Raw genomic sequence first — 25,419 nt, 5'->3', positions numbered from 1 at the left:
GTTTCCAGTGTCTAGATTTCAGCATAAATTGTCTGCTGATTATGACTTAGTATATGAGTATTGTCTCTTCACTGTGCAGACCCGCCAAACAACATGTTTGCACAATGATGCATAAAGACCAGACTGTGACATCCCGTCGTTTTCTCTCAACTATAGCGAACTATAAACTCCAAGGCTGGGTCGCATCCTTGAATCATCCCCCCTCCAGTTGTCCTGACTGGGCGGGGTGAGCGCATGTTCCATCCTGGCTCCTATGGCAACCCGATAGATTAGCTCCATCAATATTCACGTTATTAGAAAGGCGGGAGGCTGATGGATCAGTGATGTCAGCGCTCTTTGAACGCCGGTGCCAGCTGCGTGCATGTGTGTCATCACCTTGCACTGACAGAGAGCTCCGATATTTTGGGGAGGTGGAGATCATGCTTTGTCATTGAGGAGCTCAGCAGCAGCAGCAGCGGCATTCTCCCACTCCGGCACGTCCGACGCTCAGCATGCTGCATCCTGATGCGCTCTCGTCTGCACGCTGTGGGGTTACCTGGATTAACATGCGTTTCCCGTTTACCGCTTTTACATGACCGTCGGATTGAAGCGGCCACGTATCGTTGACGCATCTCAATGTTTGAACCGGGGGAGAGAGGCACGTCCCAAGTGTCAAATAAGAAACGACCTGTCCTGCGGATGCGCCGTCACTGTTTTGCCTCCAGTGGCACCCCAAGTGTATGAGATTCATGATTTATCCCTCTGTTTTCACGGGCTACCCTTAGAGCGCATTTCTTCTTCCTCATTAAAATGGAAAGATTCCAGTCTTCCATGCGCAAACGGCTCTACAGCTTGCCGCAAAACATTGGGCAAAAACCATTTGTGTTTGACGAAGGAGACAGCGGCGACAAGGACACTAAGAGGAAAAGTATTCGGCTAAAACATTTGTCCTCTCCGTCTCCTGCAAGCAGTTGCAAGAGCATTGAGGAGGCCAGGAGCGAAGACTTGGAGAGGGACGTTACTGTGAAGACCAACTTGAACGGGGACTGTCGCTTATTCAGGGGCAGCATCTCTTCTATCACCGGGCGTTATCCTCCCGGGTCAGATCCAGCGGAACAGCGGCGCCTCATCCCCGAGGCTGACGCCGGTGTCAGCGAGAGTTTCCCCGGTGAGCACAGCCCCGGGGCCCAGCAGCGGGCAACGGGCGGTGTGAGTGGCGCAGTCGGGCAAGGGTCCGTGTTCGACCAGTCAAGTTTCATCAAGTTGGAGGGCACGGAACAAATAATAGTACCTGAAGATGACCGGCTGTACCAAGCCGGCTTCATGCACCGGCAGTTTGGGGCGATGCTCCAACCGGGTGTCAACAAGTTCTCCCTGCGGATGTTGGGGAGTGAGAGGGCCGTGGAGCATGAGAGGGAACGAGTAAAGTCTGCTGGCTTCTGGATAATCCACCCTTACAGTGATTTTAGGTAATTTCTGTGCAAAAAAACTTTATTTACAAGCAGCGATGTCTTACAAAAAAGTGCTGCAGTGACTCTGTCACAGGCTTGTCAGGCCTATAAATGTAGAAAAACTCTTAAAATGTTGAAATAGCCTGATCATGATGAAGTTACTATATAAACTCAACACCACAGAATAGACACTCACTAATTCCCTATACACCAGGAGTGTTTTTTCTGTGATGATATTATGATAATCAGGAGTGTGAGCCTGTGCAGAATAGGTGTATCATAGGCTGAATGTGCCTCAGTAATCCGTACACACCTTGAATAGATAAATGGCTTCATTTCTGTAAACAGTTCTTTTCTAAAGACTTAACTACACATACTGCACAGGCCATGCTTACAGGGAATTTGCTATATCATATAGGAGTTGGTTGGCATACAAAATCCTCTTATAAGCACAGTGACAGCCAAATTATATCATACATATGTAGGATATAAGTCCCTCTTTTGTTTGGCCAAGAGAAGTGTGTGTGTGTGTGTGTGTATTTGATTCCATCCAGAATAAGCTATATGGTTATTTAACTTGCCTGTTGTGTGTACAGTTTTCTCTATCGCACCAAAGTAAGCCAACCTGTAATTCCCTAATTTACTGGCCATGCTGCGCCACACGTATATGCATGCACGTTTTACATTTCATTGCATGCTGCATACCAAACCAGCATTCTGATCATCACTGCCATCAAGGGATTTTCATGACATTTAACCTTGAGGCTTGCTGTCATCATATTTTCACTGGCCAGTTGTATGCCGATGTGTGTCACTGCAGTTTTTTTCCACTCATCTGAATTACACTTTTTTATCATTTAGCGAGGGCAATGGATTACAGAGAGTGCAGCAGGAGCTTGGAAATGGGGTAATCAAAATAGGGTAACATGACCATTCAAGATATTAGAAGCACACATCAGTGGAGATTATTACAGCACAATTAGTCTAATGGAGCAGAGATGGTGTGGACGGGGAGGGGACACGCCACAAAACACTGAATACAGAGAGGGAGAGAGAGAGAGAGAGACAGAAAGAGAGATTGAAATGAAAATTATGTTGTGAGGAATCAGGACGCCCAGCTGTTAACTCTGTGTATGAGGTATGAGGTGTCATTACTCCATGCTTGGTTTTGGTCACACTTGGGGCAAGAGCGAGGTTGTGGTGACTGGTGTTGTCCTGTTAAGGTGAAGGTTTTATCTTGCAGATCCTGTTTTACTGTCCAGGTGTAAAAAATTTACCCCAGTAAAGATCATTTAGGTCTTTTTGACTTATGAGACACTGTAGCATCCAGCACTGTGAACAATCAACTGATATCTGGAGCAGTTGTGGGCCGACATACAGTGTTTCCATGACCACTGTTCATCAGCCCAGCACAGTGTAACTCATGTATCCTCACCTTGAATCTTTTTTATAAACACAGTCTCTCAGTAATAAGTAACTGCTGCCTTTTATTAAAGCTTTCTCTGGCTACAGCAGCCGACATACTGAACTGGCACGCTGTGTAAATATGGTTAATATGATTGCTGGTGGGCCTGAGCCACAGTACAGGTGTGTGTTAAGCCACTGAGCTGCATGCAGGCTGTTGTGCTTCAGCTGCGCTCTGGCAGCAAGAGATAAGTATCTCTAGTACAAATGTGATCCCTTTTTCAGCTGTCCTGATTGATCTAAGCTTCTTTCACCATTTTAAGCCTTTTTGTGTTCACTTTGCTTGTAACTCCCCTCTCTTTGTGCTCTCATGCTCTTTAACGTAGTTGCACTCTGACCCAAATAGTGCAAGATTCCTCTCTGGACCAGTAGAGGTCCAGAGAACCCACAACTGTCAGCTTTATTTTTGATGGTAACACCAGATTACACCAGTAAGTTGTCTGCTGTTCTTTGTTGGGCTGAATCCTGCGTGCACAGTCAGCTGATGAGCAAACAGGATGGTCTGCAGGGGACAGCCAGCAGTAATGCACTGTCCCCTGCAGACTTTTTTTTTTTCTTTTTTGGTCCAGCTGTTCCATGGTTCTGCAGCAGCACACAGTGACGTGTGCAGAGCAGTAATGCTAACTACTCAACATCTGGCTGATGGGAGCTGACTTCTGGAGATGACATGGATTCCCAGGAGATAACGGTGGATTTAGCCAGAGAGGGGAAGTGCAATTAGGACCAGTGTGTCACCGCAGAGACAACAGGCAGATGAAGAGAGCAATGCAAATGCTTTGTTTGGCAGAGAACAACAGAAAGCTGATTAGAACAAATGGCCACCCCTGCCCTCAGAGGTTCCCTCTTTTTGTGATGTTCTCCTGTGAAGGTTGGGTGCAAGCAGCTCGGATAGGTAGAACAGTTTTAGCTTGTGTGGCTCTCAGATGGAGTTGTGTGCAGCAACCTTAGACATCATCAGCACGTTTGATCAAATACTACACCCTTTTCTCATAGATCATTAGGCATATCTAGCATACGCAATTATACATGTTGCAGGTGCTTTTAAAACCCAGCATTGTCTCTGATTTATGTTCTCCTCTCCTGAAAGTATCAAGCGTTACACAGTATAGGATGGTTACTGTCTTTTGTCTCACTTGCTACAAGTACCCTGAAGTGGTGTAATGCACACATAATCCCCCACCCGCACCACCCACCCTCCTCCTTGCAGTTTGTGCCGGCCCTGTAGGTGTGTCGGGCTCCTGTTGGATCGATTGGTGGTTAATTAGATCTCTAAAATGGATCCGTCATGCAATCACACGCATGCATGCTTTCTCAGCTCACATACGCATAAACGCTCAAGCTGGTAATTGGTAAACAAACGCTCTCTATATCTTGGCTGGTCTCTGTGTGGCTGAGCTGTACATTACTCTACTGTATGTTTCCTGTGAAACTGTGAAGTGTTTGCTAAGTAAAATATTAACAATTCAGCCTGTGGAATTGACAGTATGATGATGTGTTTATATTCTAGCTGACTATTTGATATGTACATAAACCTATAAGATTTGAGGGAAAATAATCTGAAATGTGTTTGGATGACTGTACTGTTGTTGGTTACTGTAAACACAGCTAAAAGCAGCCCTTTTTTTCATGCAATTATAGATGGAATTGAACACACTGCTGCTGATACTTGAGGATTTAGTTAGTTATGAAAATCAATATTTCCTCATGAGCAATTCAGATGAATTCCAATAACCCATTTTCCTCCCAGTCCCTGTGGCCAGAAGCCCAATATTGAACTGAAGTAGTGAACCACTCCTGAATCAGCCCATGTCTTGCTTTGTTAATGTTTATGCTCGAGCAGATTGTTTGCATTGTTTCTGATCGTTTGAACACAAATCTCCTGGATTTTGAGCTCTGGTGAGCGACTGCAATTTGCACAGGGATTCATTTCTGTTTGAAGTTGCTACCCATCCAGAATTGCTTTGAATATGCAGCACATACTCAATATAGACACAGAAACAGAAAGTAGTGTCTATTCATAATCTGGTCTGGTTTCAGGTTTTTACAATTTGACTTAAAGATAACAGACCAGGAAGTTCAAATGTTTGGCATTTCTGCTTGAAAATTAATTGAAATTATTAACTGATGGTTTGGGGATCATCTCCTCTCCACAGTCAGATATCTACTAAAGGCATAAAAATGTCCCAAAAAATCCACTTAAAATCTAAGTTCATTAATGCATGCAGTGTCCTGGAGGTCAATAATACATACTGACATTAATATTCGGTTCAGTTATTCTGTCAAAGGTACGAGAGCTTATGTTTATGATGATTTCTCTCTGTCTGGCCTAGATGACTTTGGCCTGCTGTTATCTAGAAATGTGAGTTATGTTAGCCACTGTGTGTTTCAGATTCTACTGGGATCTGACCATGCTGCTGCTCATGGTGGGGAACCTCATCATCATCCCCGTGGGTATCACCTTCTTCAAGGACGAGCACACGCCGCCCTGGATCGTCTTCAACGTGGTGTCGGACACCTTCTTCCTCATGGACTTGGTCCTCAATTTTCGCACAGGCATCGTGAAGGAGGACAACACAGAGATCATCCTGGACCCGCAGCAAATCAAGATCAAGTACCTGAAGAGCTGGTTTGTGGTGGACTTCATCTCCTCCATACCCGTGGACTACATTTTTCTCATTGTAGAGACGCGCATCGACTCGGACTTTTACAAGACGGCCCGGGCCCTGAGGATTGTCCGCTTCACCAAGATCCTCAGTCTGCTGCGGCTGCTGCGTCTTTCCAGACTTATCCGCTACATCCATCAGTGGGAAGAGGTAGATCCTGCAAGGATAAGCTTGGATCTTCATATAAGACTACACACTAGCTACTAGCACACATCTGGTTGGATATTTGGGTTGTCTTTTTGATGCTCTGAAAATAGAGCTGTAACAATTGGTCAGCAACAATGGTGATAGTTGTTTTATTATTAAATTATTTTAAAGAAAAAATGTGAATATTTAATATCTTTTACATTAGTAAGTTGAATATAATGAACATGAATATAATCATTAGTTGGAGCCTCACTCTAAAATGCTGCTATGACTGAAGAGCTAAACATAGTGATATTTCTCTTACACTATCAGATTTCTCATACCTTGTACATATGATGCCATTTTTTTGTAAACACTAATGTCTAATTTCCTACAGCTACAGCTAATTTGCTGGTTCTCCACTGAGGCTCCCACATTCTCAACTTATAGACATCACAGATATTTTCCCACATTTTCTTATTATTATAATTCCAACTGAGGCTGCATTCCCCATAGGCTATTAATGTTGCTTGCAGATGGTTACACAACACAGAAACGGCTTCTGGTAGTCTATAGAAGATTAAGAACACTATGGCCCTGTGTCCATCGGCCCACACAGCACCTACTGTATATCTCAAATCCTCTGATAGCATGAGAGAGAATTGAAATTTTCTAGATTTATTTACAATGAGATGTGTGTTGTGTTTTTGACTTGCATTAATGCTGATAATCTGTGTCGCAGGTTTTCCATATGACCTACGATCTGGCCAGTGCCATGGTTCGCATCATGAACCTGATTGGCATGATGCTGCTGCTGTGTCACTGGGACGGCTGTCTGCAGTTCCTGGTACCCATGCTGCAGGACTTCCCTCCTGACTGCTGGGTCACTAGAAACAAGATGGTGGTAAGTGGATTATTTATGAGTCAGACAGCATCCAAATGTGTTCCTATTAAAAGCCCTAAAAAACATTTTTTCTGTAGCCTTCTTACTGTGACTGATGGGGTTCTACATGCACACAGAAATTTTGCTTCTTGTAGGACTTATCAACAGTTGAATCTAAATCTGACAATGGTTGGTTGTTTGGTCACCTTCACTCAAAACAAATTAAATTACAGCCATGCAGGCTTGATAAAACAGACTTCCAAACTATAACTTTGGTTGGTGCTTATTTAGTTGTTGAAAATGTACACGTACAGAGAGCTGCAACAATTACTCAATTAATCAGTTAGATGGTCAAAAGAAAATTTATCAGGAACTATTTTAAATATTAATTATTGTTTCAGTAATAATTTAAACAAAAATCCCAAATATTCCCAGGTAACCGCCTCTCAAATGTACAGGTCTTAACCTTTTCTTTGTTATTTATGACAAATAAAATTAACTGAATATCTTTTGACTTTGGTTAGTTGTTCAAATAAAACAAGCTATTTGAATACATCACCTTAAGCTGTAGGAGATTTGCTGACATTTTAAAGCCAAATAATTAATGGCTTAGTCGAGAAAGTAACAGCAGATTAATCCATAATGAAAATAATTGTTAGTTGCAGCCCTTATAATATTCAAATATTCACCGATAAGGTTTATAAGTATTAACTACTTATGTGGAAAAAAAATCACCCAGGACAGTAATGCAAGTGCATACGTCTGCATGCATGTTGTAAGGTGATGTGCTATGACAGCCTCAGCTCCTTAGTCGGGTGCTTCTGAACCAGCAAAAATCATCTGTTGATCTTAAACTCTGAGGAGACTCACACAGACATGCTGCTGCATTAATGTTGTGGATGTTGGTAAACTTTCTCTCTCCTCCTCCACGTCCCTTACAGAATGACACGTGGGGTCAGCAGTACTCCTACGCCCTGTTCAAAGCCATGAGTCATATGCTGTGCATCGGGTATGGTCTGTACCCCCCTATCGGCATGGCTGACGTGTGGCTCACCATCCTCAGCATGATTGTGGGCGCTACCTGCTTTGCCATGTTTGTGGGGCATGCGACTGCACTCATTCAGTCTCTGGACTCCTCTAGGAGGCAGTACCAGGAAAAGGTGGGTGGTCTCTCCCCGCATGGTTGATATTTGTCATAGAGAAATCTGCTTTCTTCATGTCTAAGTGGTGGAATGATACTTAATACTTCTATTCCATTACATTTAAGAAGAAAATATTATTTAATGTTTTTAGCTACTTTCTATATTATATTATTATACTTTTTATACACAGAACATAGGATCAGTGTAGAAAATGTAATGTATTGTTATAGATTAAACTACCCCACAGTATGTAAAGTAGTTAAAATCGACTCCACCTTTACAAAGTACAATAGTACATAAGATGAAGACATGATTTTTATTTGTAATGTATTTTTCCTTTGTGGTATTGCTTCTGGTATTACTTCTGAATATTTCTTGTAGAAAAAGCATTTTATCCAGGAGTGATTTGAAAACTAAATCCACCTTTTTGTTTTTTTAAAAACTGTTTTTGCCCACACGTTTAAAGGTGACATAAATATTTACAGTACACAGTAACCAAAGGTTTGCTTTATGTTTAAGTGTGAAAATGCCCATCAGAGGGAGACTATTAATAAAACGGAAAGTATAGAGCAACAGAGAAAATCGATTTAAGATGTTTCACCTACTGTTGTGCATTTTTACATAGAAAATGCAGATGAACATTGGAAATGGCTAAATCCAGGCAATAAAAACAAAAGCGCAGGAGATAACATATAGGTTGGCTAAACACTGACCATTTCTGGTGCTTTGCTGGTAGAGTACATGGCTGAAGGACACAGTAGTTAATGTTATTAGCTGCAGCCTGCAGAGCACAACTGTATTTGTCAGATGGGGCAGAGGCACAATATTGCACTGTGGGCAGGTTTCACAGATGGCCTGACAGTTGACTGTTAACATAATGAGACACATTATAGTCCACCTCTGAGCCAACACATCAATCAGTTTAATATATTCATTTTGACATGACTTTGCATGTTGTCTTAACACAAATACAGTTACATTACATTCACATATTTTTTTGTGGAAGTTGTTCGCTGAAATAATTTTATTAATTTGATGATTTTGATCATTTGACTTGTGTTGTTGTTACAGTATAAACAAGTGGAACAGTACATGTCCTTCCACAAGCTCCCAGCCGACATGCGTCAGAGGATCCATGACTACTATGAACACCGTTATCAGGGCAAGATGTTCGATGAGGAAAGCATTTTGGAGGAGCTGAATGAACCGCTGCGAGAGGTTAGACTTCATCCACGCTGATGTTGTTGTCTTTATGATGATGCTGCGTCGTGATGTTGGCATCATAGCCAAGTAAAACACACAACACGTAATAGAAAACTGAGAATTTATAATTGTTTACAAATACTCTGCATTAATAAATGCTCCAAAATGTCCTTATATCTGCTTTAAGTGGCATTATATTGTGTTAAATCTGTTTATTAAATGTATATATTGTACTGATAAATGCTAAACAGTGGGAGATAAAGTGAAACATTGCCCAAAAATGCCCCCCAAAATTATTTATTTATATATTTTCAAAGGTTTTATGGTTCTCAATGGCAAATATGTGAATTAATGAAGTGAGCATCCTTGCTCTAAATTGTTTATACTTAATTATTTATGTAATCTAATATGGCTCTCTTACTTTGCACGATAATGTTAATAGTCATGTAATCTGATTAGTAATGGCTGGAGACTGTGTGAGGCCAGAGAACCTCATTAACAAAGCACTAAGCCTTTAACCACCCTGCTTTTATAGTGATTGAAATGTACACACATTGTAACACCAACATTTTTGTCATGTGGCTAAATTCTGAAACACTTTTGTCTGTGTCTTCTGCAGGAGATCATCAACTTCAACTGTCGGAAACTGGTGGCCTCCATGCCTCTGTTCGCCAATGCTGATCCAAACTTTGTGACCTCCATGCTGACCAAATTGCGCTTCGAGGTCTTCCAGCCAGGAGACTACATCATCAGAGAGGGAACCATCGGCAAGAAGATGTATTTCATCCAGCATGGTGTCGTCAGCGTCCTGACGAAGAGCAGCAAAGACACCAAACTGTCTGATGGCTCTTATTTTGGAGGTAATATCCTCACACAACCTGATGTGTGTACTGCATGCTAAGATGTTCTGTAGCTTGCAGTGGGCCAGTTTGAATGTATGTGAAGGAGTGGTGATAGTATGATTTGTTTTGATTTATTTTGCGCAGGCACTCAGCAGATTAACTTTGCAGACTATTACAGCTGGGAAAAACTGTCCACATCATCTCCTTAAAAGGGCTTGGGACTAAGAGGAGCAAAGCTTTGTGATCTTTGATTCCATCTCTGGGGTTTTCCCCTTTGTTAACATCATATTTAAAGCTGAAATCCAGAGCTTTCTATTTGCTGTAGCCTTTGCTGCGTCGTCTCAACCTGTCAATGTTGATATCCAGCTGTGTGAAATGTCATTAACTAGGAAACATAAATAAATAATTTACTTCACTTAATTTACTTTACTCACATTCTCAGTCTGAAGACGTGTGACCCAGCAAACCATGTTGGATTATTTATTCTAACCATATGTCAGTGTTTAACCGTACAGCATGTATTTCATGTTCAAGGATGATATGGTAATCACAAAACTTTATATATTTTAGCTTAAAGCTGCTAAGCGCAGCTAAAGACACATACAGATGAGAAAATAGTAAATGAGGACAGAAAGTTTGTGTCTAAAACCAAATGAATATGTCAGAAATCCCATGTTGTCATGTGTGATAAATAGATTAAATTGATAAACAGGACACAGGAGAGAGAGAGCGTGTGAGTCTGTGTGTTTGTGTCTATATCCTCAATATGTCTGTCCTGAAAAATATGTCTACTTTTTTTTTTTTTTTAAATGGCGCATTATTTTATTTTTCTGATCTGGCACGACAGATTAGGTCAGGACAAACTGTAAGCTGCAGAAATTGCATTAAGTGCTCCATCTGTGGGGTTCAGAGGCATCAGTCTTTTCATGTTTTATCGTCTCACTGTGATAATACTATTTTTGCCTTTCCTTTTGTGAATGGATCTAAAAGATATGATTTCTGCAGTAATGTATCACACAACTTGTGTGAGAAAAGGGGAAAACAGTCATCTAACACTTTGTATTAATGACCCAAAAATATTAATATTAATGTCTGCCTTGGACTCACCAGGAAGTCTTTTAAAGAAATGATACAAATAATTGAACTTTTGTTTTTTTTTCTTTCCTCCCCTGCAGAGATTTGCCTGTTGACCCGCGGCAGGAGAACAGCCAGCGTGCGAGCAGATAACTACTGTCGGCTGTATTCTCTGTCAGTAGACAACTTCAATGAGGTGCTGGAGGAGTATCCCATGATGAGGAGAGCCTTTGAGACTGTGGCTCTTGACCGCCTGGACCGAATCGGTTTGTTCTTTGCCAAAAGATAGAACATGTATACTGGAACCAATTTCATGTTTTCCAGTTAAATATTATCTATTATTATTCTTTCTCTCATGCAGTGGTGGAAGACGTGCAAAAGTACCAATATAAACAATAAAAAAAATGTTCCCTGGTAGTAATACAGTATTACATTATTAGATTATTAATCATGATGCATCAGTTTGTAAATAGCATTTTAGTGGTTTAGGTGAAGCTAGTTTTAACAAAGTAAGATAGTCCTGTCCAGAGGTTCCCAAAATAAATCTGAGGGGTTGTGAAATTATTAATGAAGGTTGGATTAGATATTTTGGATTACTTAGATCATATATTTGAATTATTTTAACTCTTTGAACCTTAAACATTTCTAAATAAAATTGTGAATTTTAGTGGGGGAAATGTCTCTTTGGTGTAACTTCTAACAACTCATAGACATGTGACAGCAGGCCTCAACCAGACATTGCTTTTGTTGGGTCACAAGACAAAAACACTGGGAACCACTGTTTTAATCTCAACCATTGTGTTGTATAGTGTTGTGGAGTAAGTGGAATAAGTTCCTCTGAATCATAGTGCAGCTGAAATATAAAGTAGCATGAAATGGAAATACTCAAGTAAAGCACCAGCACCTCAAAGCTGTATATAAGTACAAAACCTGAAAAAATACACTTTGTTACTTTGCACCACTGTATTCTTCACATGATGTGTTAACTGCAGGTCCACTTTCAATGATACCAAGTATATGTTCAATGTTCACCAGACTTGTCAGCCATCTGGTTTTCTGAGTGTTGTGCAGACTTGCAGCTTTATCTATTAGAACAGTCTTTGTTTTTATCAGTTCTATTTTTGGTGAGGGAATGTGCATCAGTAAGATGTAACATGGCCTTATTTCTCCTCTCTCAACAGGTAAGAGGAACTCTGTTCTTCAGCATAAAGTCCAGCATCACCAAAGTTCTGGCACACTAAACCTCCAAGAGAGTGAGATCATCCAAAGAATAGTGCAGCATGATCGTGACATGGCCCAATGCACACAGCTGATCCAGACCAGCACTGCACAGAGCCTAAACCCTCCTCCTGCTCCCCCATCACCCACCCCGGTCATCTGGGCCCCATTGGTTCAGGCCCCGCTCCAGGCTGCTGCAGCCACCACCCCTCTGGCCCTGGCCTTAGCCCACCACTCCCAGCTTCCCCCCATCCTCTTCCACCACCCTTTGGCCACAGGCTCTGGTTCTCTGAAGGACAACACCAGCCATTCAAAGAGAGTCCACATTGGAGCAAACACCTCCAGCAGCTGTGGTTCAGGGCCCGGTTCTCCCGCCAGCTCCACCAAATTCCGTTCTGGGCTTGAGACCCCCACGCTGGCGTCCCTCAGGACACAGCATCTCTCCACCATTCCTGTGTCGCCCACACTGATGTCCCAGCCAATCTTCACCAGCAGCCTGCAGCCCCTCACCCCTCTGTCCACACACCAGCCCCCACCCCATCCTCCTCACTCCGGCATGGCCTCAGTCTTCCCCATCAGCCAGGCCACCGTGTCCTATACCTGCTCCGCTCAGCTCCACTCCCAGCCCTTCCATGGTGCTATGACCACCCCACCCCACCCGATAGGCTTACTGCAGCAGGGGGCGCCGGGGAGACTAGCAGTGAGATTCCCAGCCCCCTCCGCCTCCACCATAAGCCCCCTGATCTCTAGCTCAGTCGGCCCCATACTAAGCCACCTGCAGCAGACCTCGCATGCCACCCTGCAGCAGATGGGGTCCAGTCATGACAGAGTGGGCAGGACATCCAGTGGTCCGAACCTCCCACATTTTCCCTTCATCACCAGCACCCAATCCTCCAGTGGATTTATGCAGCCGATGTCTGCGGTCGGAGCTGGAGCCGCTGCCTCTCTGGCCCAGCACAGCCTGGCAGGCCTCCAGTCTGTTTTCCTTCCCCAGGTTCTCCCTGAGCACTCGGCCCTCGCCTCCCTGGCCCAGTATGGCTCAGCAGAGGCCTCGCCCTGCTACACGCCTCCGGTCCACAGTCCCAGCATACAAAGCCCTGTGAAGGGAAGGACAGTTTACCACAGTGAGCTCCCCAGCACCACAAGTTCTCACAACCCTCTAACTCTTCAGACCTCATGCCCTGCCAGGGTGGCCTGTACCCTCAAAGAGAGTGCCGAATCCTCGGTGGATCTCTTTACCCAGGAAATAAAGACTATCTCAGGCTCTCACAGCTCTATACACCAGGAAAGGCCTTTGGCCATGAGCGGCTCCTCAGAGGCGGGAGCAGCGGGGGTATCGAGCCCCTTCTCCTCCCCCATGGCTGTCAGTAAACCCTACACTCCGATCCCGGGTCAAGCCACTCCTGTCAGTCGGACACATTCAGGGCCTGAACCTCAGAACCAATCCGTCGGTGTTCACTCTCCCATTGCTAGATCCCCGCTAAGATGTTAGAGACCGAACACAAACAGTCCAAACTTCCCTCCAACTTGTGAGGTTCAGACACACCCTCCTTTAATGCCTGAACAAAAGGGAGATCTCCTCCTTCCTGGCATTGTTTTAACCACTACTTTGTCAAATTTTGAAGTAGGAGGGTGTGTTATTCTTATCAGATTGGAGATCAGTAGTTTAATTTTTAATCAGAGTGAATGGATCATGGATAATAATGGACAATGATGGATATTTTTTTTTCTACAGGATATTGGTTCTTTGAATATAGTAATAAATAAATGATGGATATATATAGCACCTCATGAAAATATCAATTGTTCTATGTATTATATTATAACCACACTCTGTGATTTGTTATAAGTATTTTGTTTAAAACCCCATTGTCCAGGCAATTTTGTGTAACCTTTTAGTGACAACCGTTTAGTTGGAATTTTGTCCACAACTGTATCCGGTTATGATTGAAACCAAAAATTATTGTCCTTTTTTAAAATCCTTTCCCACTACTGAGTGTGTCGTGTGAATGCAAAGTTACCCCTTAAGAGATTTGAGGAGAGACAGACTGTGCACTTTGCTCGTTTCAGAGAACTTCACGTAACTTTAAAGGTTTGACGATGGCATGTCTTCCAAGATAGCGTTTCAGCAATATTGCACACCCAAATGGGTCACACAAATCAGATCACTTTCAAAAACACTGAAGTAATGAATGTAACGTAATGTTTGTCTGAGAGGGAGAAGTGGGATGCATTTTGAATGTGTTGAACAGGATGACAATGATGCTTACATTTTCTTTCTCCTTTTTTTTTGGAGAATAACCAGTTTCAGAGACAACATACACGTTTTCCGTTCTGTCCCTCCACAGCTGCTCCGGCATGTGGTGAGTCGCACAACTGATGCCAACTCATTTCAGTCTGACAATAACTTTGGTACAGAACATACACCTGAGCCAAGGTTTGTGTGCCACTAGCATAGTATGCAATAATCTGTGTGTTTTTTTTATAGGTATACAAAGGTACTGTGAATTGAAGCACTTGATGAGTGAGATTCTGTTTTTAATTAGAACAGATTAAAACAAGGAATTTAAATATTTTCCAAAAAGCAATTGTGGATAATCAAACATCCTGAAACCAGCGATGCACTAAGATTGATGTGAATGTTTCTTGCACCAGTCAAAGGGCTAAAAGCAGTTACTTGGGCAAATGGTTAATAAGAAACCCTGATGGGTCATATTGCTGCATATTTACCTCTTTCATTGTACATTATTTGATTGTAAAAATTTGACATCTGTTGTTGTACAATTGCTGCTTTGTGATGCTATGCTGAATCAATAAGACATGTATCACTGACTGCTTTTTTAAAAACCAGACTCTTGAATCCTTCTACTTGTTAATAATAAGTTCATGTGTTTAGATGATATTTCTCTCTTTCTCTCTCTGGACCTGTGGCCGGTGATGAACTGTAAGCAGCCAGCCGGTCAGCAGGTTGAACCGTTGGAGAGTCCTGTCCAGTGGCTTTAGCTGCCTGGTTACTGACCTGGAGGTCTGCTGTGACTCTGACCACCCCCCTCTCCCTCCCCTGAGGGAGGAGAGATACTATCAGTCACTAGCCAGTCACTGCCAATGGGCTCGATCAATCCCTCATTACTATTCTCCCCCAACCCTGCATCACCACACCACCTGCCATGGGCATCAGCTCGGACTGAGTGCGGTCAACTTAAAGGTGTGTATAAGAGAGGGAGTGTCAGTCATTCATCTATTTATATATTTATTTCTCATTTTGCTGCCTTTTAACCACCAAATCTGATGATTCCATCACCCATGTATGTTAGGTATATTTTATTTTAGCTATTGAATTCAGTGCAATAAAATGACATATGGTCAATGATGCTCATCCTAGCTGTTGATTTCTTTTTTAGAGGAGAGCATGGCATGAAGGAGAATCTGATAAAAACGCTGCAGAAGTTTCAGACTTTAAGCCGGATTATAAATTGAGAACTGCCTGGTGTCGTTCGGTGCCAACATTCAAAATAGCCAGGATTATAATCTGTCAGATATTTGAGTCGTCAACACAAAGAAAATTATCTGCCATGTTCATGGAGTGATAACTGCTGGATTAGAGAATAAATATAGATATTTAATTCGGGGCTACTGCAGGGTTTGATTGAAATGAGCTTTTTTTCTATCAGATGAAGTTTCCAGGTCCATCCAAAGCAGATAAAACTTGTATTATTCATATGTCATTCAGGACAAACGGTGGACAGACCTGATGTTCTCTGTCCTGTGTTAACTCCACCAGATGAGCTAGTTTTTTGAAGATTTTATTATTATATAATAGCCTGATGTAATTTTTTCCAGTGAGGTGTTGCAGCTTTTAACTAAATCCAAAATTAAGCACTACACATCTACAATACTGAGGGATTAAAAGTGATGAAAGATTGGATGTCTGATTTTCATAGCGATGCACGGTGTTCAGTATTTAATTTGATAATGTGGTAAGAAATTATATAAATGGATAAATATGAATAAAGTAAATATAAACAAAATATCTAATATGACCATGAAAATGCAAAATAATCAATTTTTAAAGCTCATTATCACAAAATTGTACTTTTCTTGCTTCTTTTCGCTGCTACAGTTTGTTTATTATTTCCAATAATTTTTAGTTTTTTCAAAATGTCCTTTCTCCAAAATGTAAAGAGCAGAGCCAGTGATGTGATTGACTTCCAATATGAGCAGTTATACCAACTTTGTGAAAATCTGCATTTTTGAGTAGACTAAACTTAGTTCCGTTCAATGATCTTGTTAAGTGTTGGAACGCTCAGACCCTGAACCCTGACACATTTTTTGTTGGCGCTTAATTTCTCTTTTGTGTGGATGTACACCAACTTGTATTCAGATGGGATAGTCAAATAATGTAGTAGACTAAAAAAGTTATTTTACTTAAAATGAAGTAAAAGCTTGAGAACAGCATAAATATAATGATACTCAAGTTCGATACAAGTAGCTAAAAATTGTACTCAAGCCAAGTACTTGAGTAAATGTATTCAGTTACTTTCCACCACTGAACAGAGGAGAAAAACACAGCTGACCCAGTAATTCCTTTTAATGGATGGATGCCAGATCGATTCACAATGATACATTGTACTAACTGTCAGTTCTGCATAAAACACAGGGGAAGACAGCACACATCTGCAACTGTTCATGGTACCTGGACAATAAAAGAACCAAAAACTAAGGAAATGACAATAAGTGCGCTGCACATAGACAAACACTCACTTCCACTGTGTTCACCAACAGAGTTTCCACTAAAAGGTTTTAAGTTCAGTCTCTGGCAGCGGGATTTAGACAATAAATTGCACATATGGATAGGACAGGAATCATGGAGATACTGTGTGAACGACTCCATCAAAAGTCCTTTGAAGGAGTGGCCTGGTTTTGACTTTCTGTTGGTTACAAAGACCAACAGACGTGAAAAGTCCGACACAGGGGTGGGAGGTGGGTTACAGGAGAGGGGAGGGGGAGTGGTTATCTACTGTCCCTTGATGAAGTTCAAGGCACCAGCACAATTCTCATGGTGTTGGTGTAGCCGGAGCCTGGGCGCCAGCCGGTCACAACAATGGCAACATCACCAGACTTGAAGAATTTGCGGTGCTTGCCTAAGGATAGAGAAAAACAGCCATTGAGGGAGATGAACAAAATGTTCACATACCTGTTGGCTTTTGACTCCTTCCAAACAATTTTATTACACTGCTGAAAGTTTCAACAAAACACAAAAATACTCACCAACTTCCAGGGCAAAGTTCACACGCAGGTCAACGTCCTCAGCCCAGACGTCGTTGGCAGGCTTGGTGTAGAGAACGGGGTAGACACCGCGGTACAGGTGAGCCTGGCGGGCGGTCTGGCCACAGCGGGTCACGGCAATGATAGGGGCACGGGGCCTGTACCTTGACAGCATGTGAGCGGACCTGCAGGAACAGGTACAAAATTTAAAAACAATGTCAAACTGAAATTAGAAATATTTCAACAATAACACTGGCCTGAATGATGCTAAAGCTATGCTTTAGTCTCCATCAACTCCTGAGGGAAATGTCTGGCTCTTAAGCTGCTAAATGCTTCACTATGTTCACCAGCTAGTTGCTACTTGTCTGTTAGCTGTAGCTGTGCAGGTAGTGTAGAGTGGGTTGCTAAAGAGTGAGCTGAAAGATGCTATAAAGCTCCATAGACTTGAGGGGAACGGTAGAGTCAGGAGATAAACTGTGTGGGTTCATCATCAGAGACCCCTTTCACACACAAGTAGTCATGTGATCCATTGTTCACACACAAACATTAATTATAACTTTTTTGATTATGCCATTATCTTTATGAAATCCACCCTGCTGACAGTGGTATGTCTTCTGTATCATGTGGTGTGAAGACGAACGCCCAAATGGAGAGGAATGAACAGGGAGTTAAAATTAACTCGTAAAATGTCAGGGTTCAAATCTCAAAAGGTCACAAGTGGAGCACAGATTGTGAGTGCAGTGAAGGCTGGCACACTTCATATGAGCCGTGGGCTTGTGTTACGGAGAGAGTGGAGGCGGAGGGATAGAAGAATATTATAATGCAGCAGTCTCTTTGTTTGCAGTGGGCGCTGTGGAGGATATTATGACTCAGAGCTCCACAGAGGAGATTTACACGAGGAGGTGGACTTGCTCTTGAATTCTCACCTGCCAGACTTCGTGAGCACAATGATGGCGCTGGCGCAGCACTTGAAGGAAGCCTCCACGGTACCAATGGCGACAGTCTCTGTGGGGTCACGGGTCAGATGAGAGTTGCGACGCAGCTCTTCAAACATCTGCCTGTGGAACATGGCTGCCTCGGCTTCACGGGCAATCTGAACATGTGAAGAAAAGAATAATATTACAGTAGTGTCAGGCTGCAGTCACATAGCTAGTTTTAACTGCAGAAGTTACTCTGCATTTAAAAAGACAAAACAAAGGTCTGTTATCTTCAATGCAGAGGTCTTCATACCTGAAGGTACACCGAGACATGCAGCTAAACAACAGCGGCGGCCATGATGTCCAGGGACTGTTGCTGTGCACTGCAGATCCTCAGACACATGCTAACTGAGTAATATGATAACACAGTTAAAGCATAATGCAAGAGACAAGGAGAGATGTTGTTTGGTAGCAGATGGATGGAGGGAGGGACAGGCTGCAACAGGGATACACAAAGCAAGTTGAACAAATACCAAACAAGCTGTTAGTAAAAACCAAGCTGATGCCATCTGATGTATTTAAAATGTGGAAGATGTTACTCACAGCACAAAACAAACATTATCTTCAGTAGAAGTATTCCCGTCTTTCATACTGCAAGTATCTCACAGTCTTATGTTAAATTTTTGATCTTGTGAACTTGGGTGGCATTTGTCATTAAAAACATGGCTGTGTGGCAGACAACAAAAGATTCCCAAGAGCACATGAATGCACCAGTATCTAAAACATGCTGAAACACTGGTATTGACCTTCAACACTGCTGTGATTCCTTTGTCGTGCACCAGTACAGTAAACACAGACCAGAAGGTGTGCTCTTACCATGTGCTGTGTGCGCACGGCCTCCAGGGGGTAGTCTCCCTTGGCGGTCTCACCACTCAGCATGATGCAGTCATTGCCATCCAGCTACAGCATTGGCAACATCACTGGCCTCAGCGCGGGTAGGGCGAGGTTTCTTGGTCATGCTTTCCAGCATCTATGGGAAAAAACATTACATGTCATATATGTGTATATGCACACTTTGATGAACTTTTCTTTTTAAACAGAGTGATTCTGTGTTCTCTGTGGTATGGTGTCACAGACCTGTGTGGCACAGATGATGGGCTTGCCGATCCTGTTGCACCTGCCAGTCATCATCTTCTGGGCGATGAAGACCTTCTCTGTTGGGATTTCAATACCCAGGTCTCCACGGGCAACCATGATGCCATCGCTGGCCTCCAGGATCTCATCAAATCTATAGGACAAAAAGACAAAAGACTCTTCAACAATTATCTAACGGTTCAGATCTGCGCAGAATCAGCTGTGACCGCTGATCATCCACCAACCTGCGCACACCCTCGTGGTTCTCCAGCTTGCTGATGATCTTGATGTCCTTGCCCTTCTCGCCCAGAACTTTCCTGACAGCCTGAACGTCAGCAGCCTTACGGATGAAGGAGGCAAAGACCATGTCAACGCCCTGCTCCACGCCAAACTGTAGGTCCTGAATGTCCTTCTCAGACACAGCAGGGAGATCAACAGCAGCTCCGGGCAGGTTGACACCCTTCTTGCTGCCTAGCATACCGCCATTCTCAATCTCACACATCAGGTAGTCGTTTCCTTGGGACGCACGAAACATAGAGAAAATTAATTTCCACAGTAGGCAGAAAATAAAAAGAAGAAAATGGAACAAACATGGTTATTGTGTGCTTACCGATTTCTTTGACCCTGAGGGAAATCAGACCATCATCAACGTAGACGTGGCTTCCAGTCTGGACAACCTTGGTGATGTTCTTATAGTCGAGCCACAGAACTTTCTCGTCACATTTTTCCTTGTACTGGTCGTCGAGTGTGAGCTTGATGGTTTCACCCTTCTTCAGCTCAACCTCAGCGGTGCCACTCTAAACAAGACCAGGCAAAAGTTTGGCAATCACTGCAGGAAAACCTTTATACAAGTATTTGTGCAATAAAGATGTTCCCCTCTGAGCCTCTGTGATTTGCTGAGAACTCACTCCCTTGATAAGTCCGGTCCTGATTTCTGGTCCCTTGGTGTCCAGAGCGATGGCCACTGGTCTGTAGTCGACAGATCCTGGTCCAAAGCTCTCAGTTGCATCACGGACATTCTTGATGGTCTCAGCATGGTACTATATGATGTGCAACGTTAAAAAAATATTGAAAAATGATTACACAAGTGAATTGTAATGGCTGATTATTACAAGGCTGAGTTAATGTTTTCATTTAGGTGTCAAATTCCTAAAAAGTGAACGAAGTTTGTACAACAGCAGGTGGGTAAACTTTGTCACGCAGTCCCACAGGCGGCATGGCGCTGGTTACATAACTATGTGTAGTCTGTCTTGAATGACAACTGCAACACATTTTTAGGACATGACATTGTTCCGTTTCATTGTACATAAATAGCTGCACACAGGCTGATCAGGTATACTTTCCAAAAACATTTGAGTTGTAGCCTTAACAACGGGATGTTTGACAAATTAAATGAAATACCTAATTTCCTACTTAATGTGATCAACATGTACAAATGTTACATTGTCTGTATACAGCTATGGATGAAGATAACATAGTCTAGTCTAAGCACTACTGTCTTCAGTTAATAATGAATGCCTCACTGTGGCATCTCTACTTGACTTCTGCTTGTACTGTTGCTACAAGCCTGACTCTCAGAGAGGACCTATTTATAGCTGTACTGACAACTGACGCACCAATGAGACAGAGGTCAAATTTATTTTGCCCTTCTCATATGTCTACTTTGTTGTGATTTTCTGGAGTTATAATTATCATTTTTGTGCATGTGTGTGTTTCTGAAAACCTGGCTAAAATGTGGACTTTTTTATTTTTTTTTATTTAGCATTGCTGACCTATCACACCCCTCCACAAAAGTCATTCTGAGAGTTGAGTTACATTTGGAAAAAAATCATTGCAGTTAACCTTTAAAGATCCAAATATCAACCATGGGTGCTCATGCTACAGCCGGTGATAGATTTGATGGCTCGTCCACTCAGGTGACAGTGAAAAAGGTAAAGAGGCATGACTTTTAAAGGCGAGGGGTCAGTCGTATAAGATCGGCCAAAGACTTGGCCTTGATCACAGCTGGCTCGCCAAATCACAAGCTACAACACAGAGCCGGCACTGAAGGGGAAAGTACAGGCTCATAGATCAAATTACAGGCACAGACAGTTACCAGGCCACAAGTGTAATGTCACACTGCTGCAGCTGTAAAGGGTAAATCCACACTGAATCAGCCACAGAGGGCAAAGATACTGCTGCTGCAGTGCTCCACCTAAGTTCAAACTCTCAAGCATGTTGCACTAGTAGACATGCCTTAATGATGTCATGGCAGGTGTTTCGCCTTTGACATCTAGCCATAAATCACCTGCTGTAACAACACTATTTGGGATTGTGGGACAAGAAGTGCAACAGCCTAGGAGGTTTAAAGGAAAGATTTGGAGATGCAAATAGAAAAACGAAAGCAGGCACTTCACTCACTTCATGTGTGCCATGAGAGAAGTTCATTCTTGCAACGTTCATCCCAGCCTTGATCATTTCCTTGGCCATGTCCACCGACCGGGAGGCAGGTCCTGCATCGAAACAGGTGAATGAGACACAGGGCTGCTAAACATAGATGTTTCAGACCTAGACTCATCAAGATAGTCATTGGATGATTTGTGCACTGTGAAATAAATCAATGGGCTTTGGCAAAGTGGCTGACCAATTGTGCAGACGATGCCAGTGTTGCGAGACACAGCAGGTTCCGAGTCAATATCCAGCAGACACATGTGCTCAAGGAGGGTGTCCGCCATGGCAGCATGCATCTGCTGGCTGTGGATGATGGAAGAGCCCGTATCCTTTGACTTAGACATGACTGGATCCGTGTCTGCAGGAAAAGTCCTGGCAAGACAAAGAGGGAAACAAGAGAGGTGATTGATTTGTACCTAACAGCTCTACCTGTGACATTTCACATCGGTTATAGAGAAGGTTTTTTCATGAATCACAGACAGAAAATAGTCCTGGTGAATTCTCTGACACTATGAGGGAAGAATCTAGTAATTATCTCAGTGGAAAAGTAAACACTTACAATAAGGGATGACCTCTACATGAAATAATTTTAAGTCTACCAGGGAAGAGTGTGTGTGCAGGCTGACCGGACAGCCTGTGCAAAAAGTAACAACAGCAACACTATGTGCCTGCCTGTTTGCCCTCTCCCACATTCCAGCAGGAGTTTATGTGCAGCTGAAGAAGAGGAGCTGATCACTTCTGACAGAGGCTGAAGGTGATTCACACACAAACAAAGAATAACTCCACGAGGAAACAGAAACACATCATTTATGCTGCTTTCAGTGAAAAGCTTGCTGAGAATCCAAACAATGCACATTAAAAGGACAAAGCAGAGTTGTCAGGATTCAACTTACTGTACTGCCACTGCTCTGTGTGTGTGTGTGTGTGTGTGTGTGTGTGTGTGTGTGTTTGTTTGTGTGGGCTCAGACACCATTCCAGCCTTTAGTATTCACCTAAAATAACATGGTCAGCTGTGTGAGTATTTATGGACTGTAGAGACATATCACGGAAAAAAGAAATATTGTGTTGAAAAATGAGAAAAACCACCATAATTCAATGATAAAGGCTTGATAAAACGTTATTCATAATTATTCTAACAGGGAACTACAAAAAATTATCACTGATGACTGAGTTACAGGTCAGACATGAAACTACTATTTGTTTCATTAAAAATAAAACGTCTAATTATTATCTGCCTAATTATCAGTTTCTGAGGACATAGATTGTTAATATTCAGAGAAAATAAGATTAAACTTTATTTATACCAAGGAGCATTACAGCAGCAGGGGAAACAGAGCAGCAGGGATAGAGAGCAACAGGATAAAGATAAGTATGAAGAATATGTACAAAGAACAAGTAAATCAAAGTTAGAAAGTTACACACACTGCTTTACTCTAGACCAGTGTGCATGAATAATTTCAGTTTCATGATATTCCAGATCAAAATAACATGGTAGCTACAGTATATTTGAAAAATATTTGGGCTATATATTTGTAGTCTATTTCTTCAAAGAGGAATGAATCAGTCAATGATCAATGAATAAATATAATTTTAAAAATAATTAGGAAATAATATGAATGTAATGATTTCAACAAATGACTCAGAAATGATCTCCTCTCCCCTCTCTCTGTCATTTAGCAGAATCTACATGCAGTTACTCACCGACTGGGAGAACTTTGCAAAGACCAATGCGCCACTGGTTTCGCTGGAGCGGCAGGATTTATTCCCCTCACTGACCGGGACTACTTTCCTGTGTGACCCACACCCGTTCACACCAGGATATAGGGCGCGACAGTTAAGGCAATATTTTAAATTGGTACATGAGTTCAGTATACATTTTGTACATGTAAATGACTTATTTTTAAACATAAATGTCAAACTCAACACCAAATTCCTACATAAAAGCACAGAAGTTTATTTAGGGAGGGAATACAGCGCAGGTACAAGTGTTGTTCGTCTGACCTTTCAAAAAAACTCTCCGCTTGTACTGACACATGAGCCCATCAGTTTGGACTAGAGACACCTTAAATTATAGACGACAGTTACTCGATATTGATTTGTTAATATCTGATAAAAGTAATAAATATAAAGAAAATATAGACATGTATTTAAAGAAAACAAAACAAAGCAAACAAACAAACAAAAAACCCACCATGACCTTTTGATTGTAATTTGAGCTACTGAAGTATTAATTCTTCCCCAGTCTCTTATGTTCTTTTATGACTATTGTTGTATGTTATTCTCTTTTTATTTACCTTATTCAGTTTAATAGTCTTACTTGTATTATATTGGCTATTTGTGAGGACCACCATTTATTTCATATTATGACCTCTGACCTTTGACCCCAACCTTTACTCTGTCTATGCTTATCTATGTACAGTTATTACACTAACCTATTGCCCTAATGTTTCTTCCTCTAAGCACATATACTCTTATTCTATTAGCTTTCTTTTAACAAGTATACTGGCAAAGTCTAATCAGTCTGATATTTTTCACTTTTCCATGCCTGTGAGTACATTGAAGACAGAAATAGCGTGCACACACACACACACACACACACACACACACACACACACACACACACACACACACACACACACAATCACTTGGCGCCTTTATGTTTTACACATTCTAATTAACTGTCATGCAAAAGACAATAAGAAGTTCTGGAGAACTTTTGTCCAGATGCTCCATTGTTCCAGATGCAGATTCACCTGGTCACAACTATATCAATACTTTGTCTTCTTCTTTTCCTAAACTATTTTATTATTTATTGTTTATATAATTTATGTATTCCATCATCATTTATGGGTTCTCTCATTTTCAAGCTGATAAATCATCACCTTTACTTTATGCTGTTAGCCTCATGCATACCATAATATTAGTTGCTTATGAACTCAGCAGGGGTGGTCGTATCATGCTGCATTCTTGCTGCATGATACAGTATGACATTCCAAATGCATTCACTTAAGAACTTCATATACACTAATGGTGTTTCAGAATTAGAAGAAATGTGCAGCCAAGCAGGAAATTACACACAGCGGAGGATATGACAGCTGATCAGTGAAAAGTAACAGTAGATGCTTGCAGAGATGCAAACTTCATGTCAGTCTGCTTACATATTACACAGATGCACAAACACATGCAACACATGCACTCAATCTGGTATAGTAACACATGACACACTTTTACCAAAAATAGAGTACAGTAGATACACTATAGATATGCAGTCCCTTCATATATCTGGTTGTCATTCCATCAAGGTATGGTACATGTATATATAGTAGAACCATGCTGGGGTCCATGTAGCATGATGAACACATGAGGAACACACTGTATCATACCTTATAACTAGATCCACCCAGTGCCATGCTCACCATATGTCTGCACTCTCCACAATACAGTTAAAATGTGCTGTCTCAGCCCTGCTTAGTGATACAATAATTTTATCTATTGATTGGGGTCCGCCATTAAAAAAAAAGAGAGGGAGGGAGATTAAAATTCTTTTTCATTATTTTTACATTCCTTAAGTTTTAGCTGTCATATTAATTCTGATCATTTTAAAAAAAAAAAGACTAAAATTTTGTAT

At 41.9% G+C, this 25,419-nt stretch overlaps 2 protein-coding genes across 2 annotated transcripts; one reads left to right on the top strand and one right to left on the bottom strand.

Annotated features, from left to right (window-relative positions):
* Positions 1–315: 315 nt before the first annotated feature.
* LOC108876720 (potassium/sodium hyperpolarization-activated cyclic nucleotide-gated channel 3) lies at positions 316–16,851 on the top strand. Its single transcript, XM_018666411.2, is given in 9 exon segments — positions 316–1,448; positions 5,284–5,707; positions 6,426–6,587; positions 7,508–7,726; positions 8,780–8,926; positions 9,531–9,771; positions 10,929–11,093; positions 12,009–13,519; positions 13,522–16,851. Coding segments are annotated over 9 exon segments (3,585 nt in total). The 5' UTR covers positions 316–789; the 3' UTR covers positions 13,579–16,851.
* Positions 16,616–23,602, bottom strand: LOC108876721 (pyruvate kinase PKM-like). Its single transcript, XM_018666412.2, is given in 12 exon segments — positions 16,616–17,186; positions 17,314–17,495; positions 18,237–18,403; positions 19,104–19,187; positions 19,189–19,257; positions 19,365–19,515; positions 19,607–19,877; positions 19,972–20,158; positions 20,270–20,401; positions 21,762–21,853; positions 21,985–22,163; positions 23,493–23,602. Coding segments are annotated over 11 exon segments (1,593 nt in total). The 5' UTR covers positions 22,136–22,163; positions 23,493–23,602; the 3' UTR covers positions 16,616–17,079.
* Between the last annotated feature and the right edge of the window lie 1,817 nt (positions 23,603–25,419).

Source organism: Lates calcarifer, linkage group LG10 (genome assembly GCF_001640805.2).
Source record: "Lates calcarifer isolate ASB-BC8 linkage group LG10, TLL_Latcal_v3, whole genome shotgun sequence".
NCBI classification, from domain to species: domain Eukaryota; kingdom Metazoa; phylum Chordata; class Actinopteri; family Centropomidae; genus Lates; species Lates calcarifer.
This window is presented reverse-complemented; position numbering and strand designations above follow the sequence as displayed.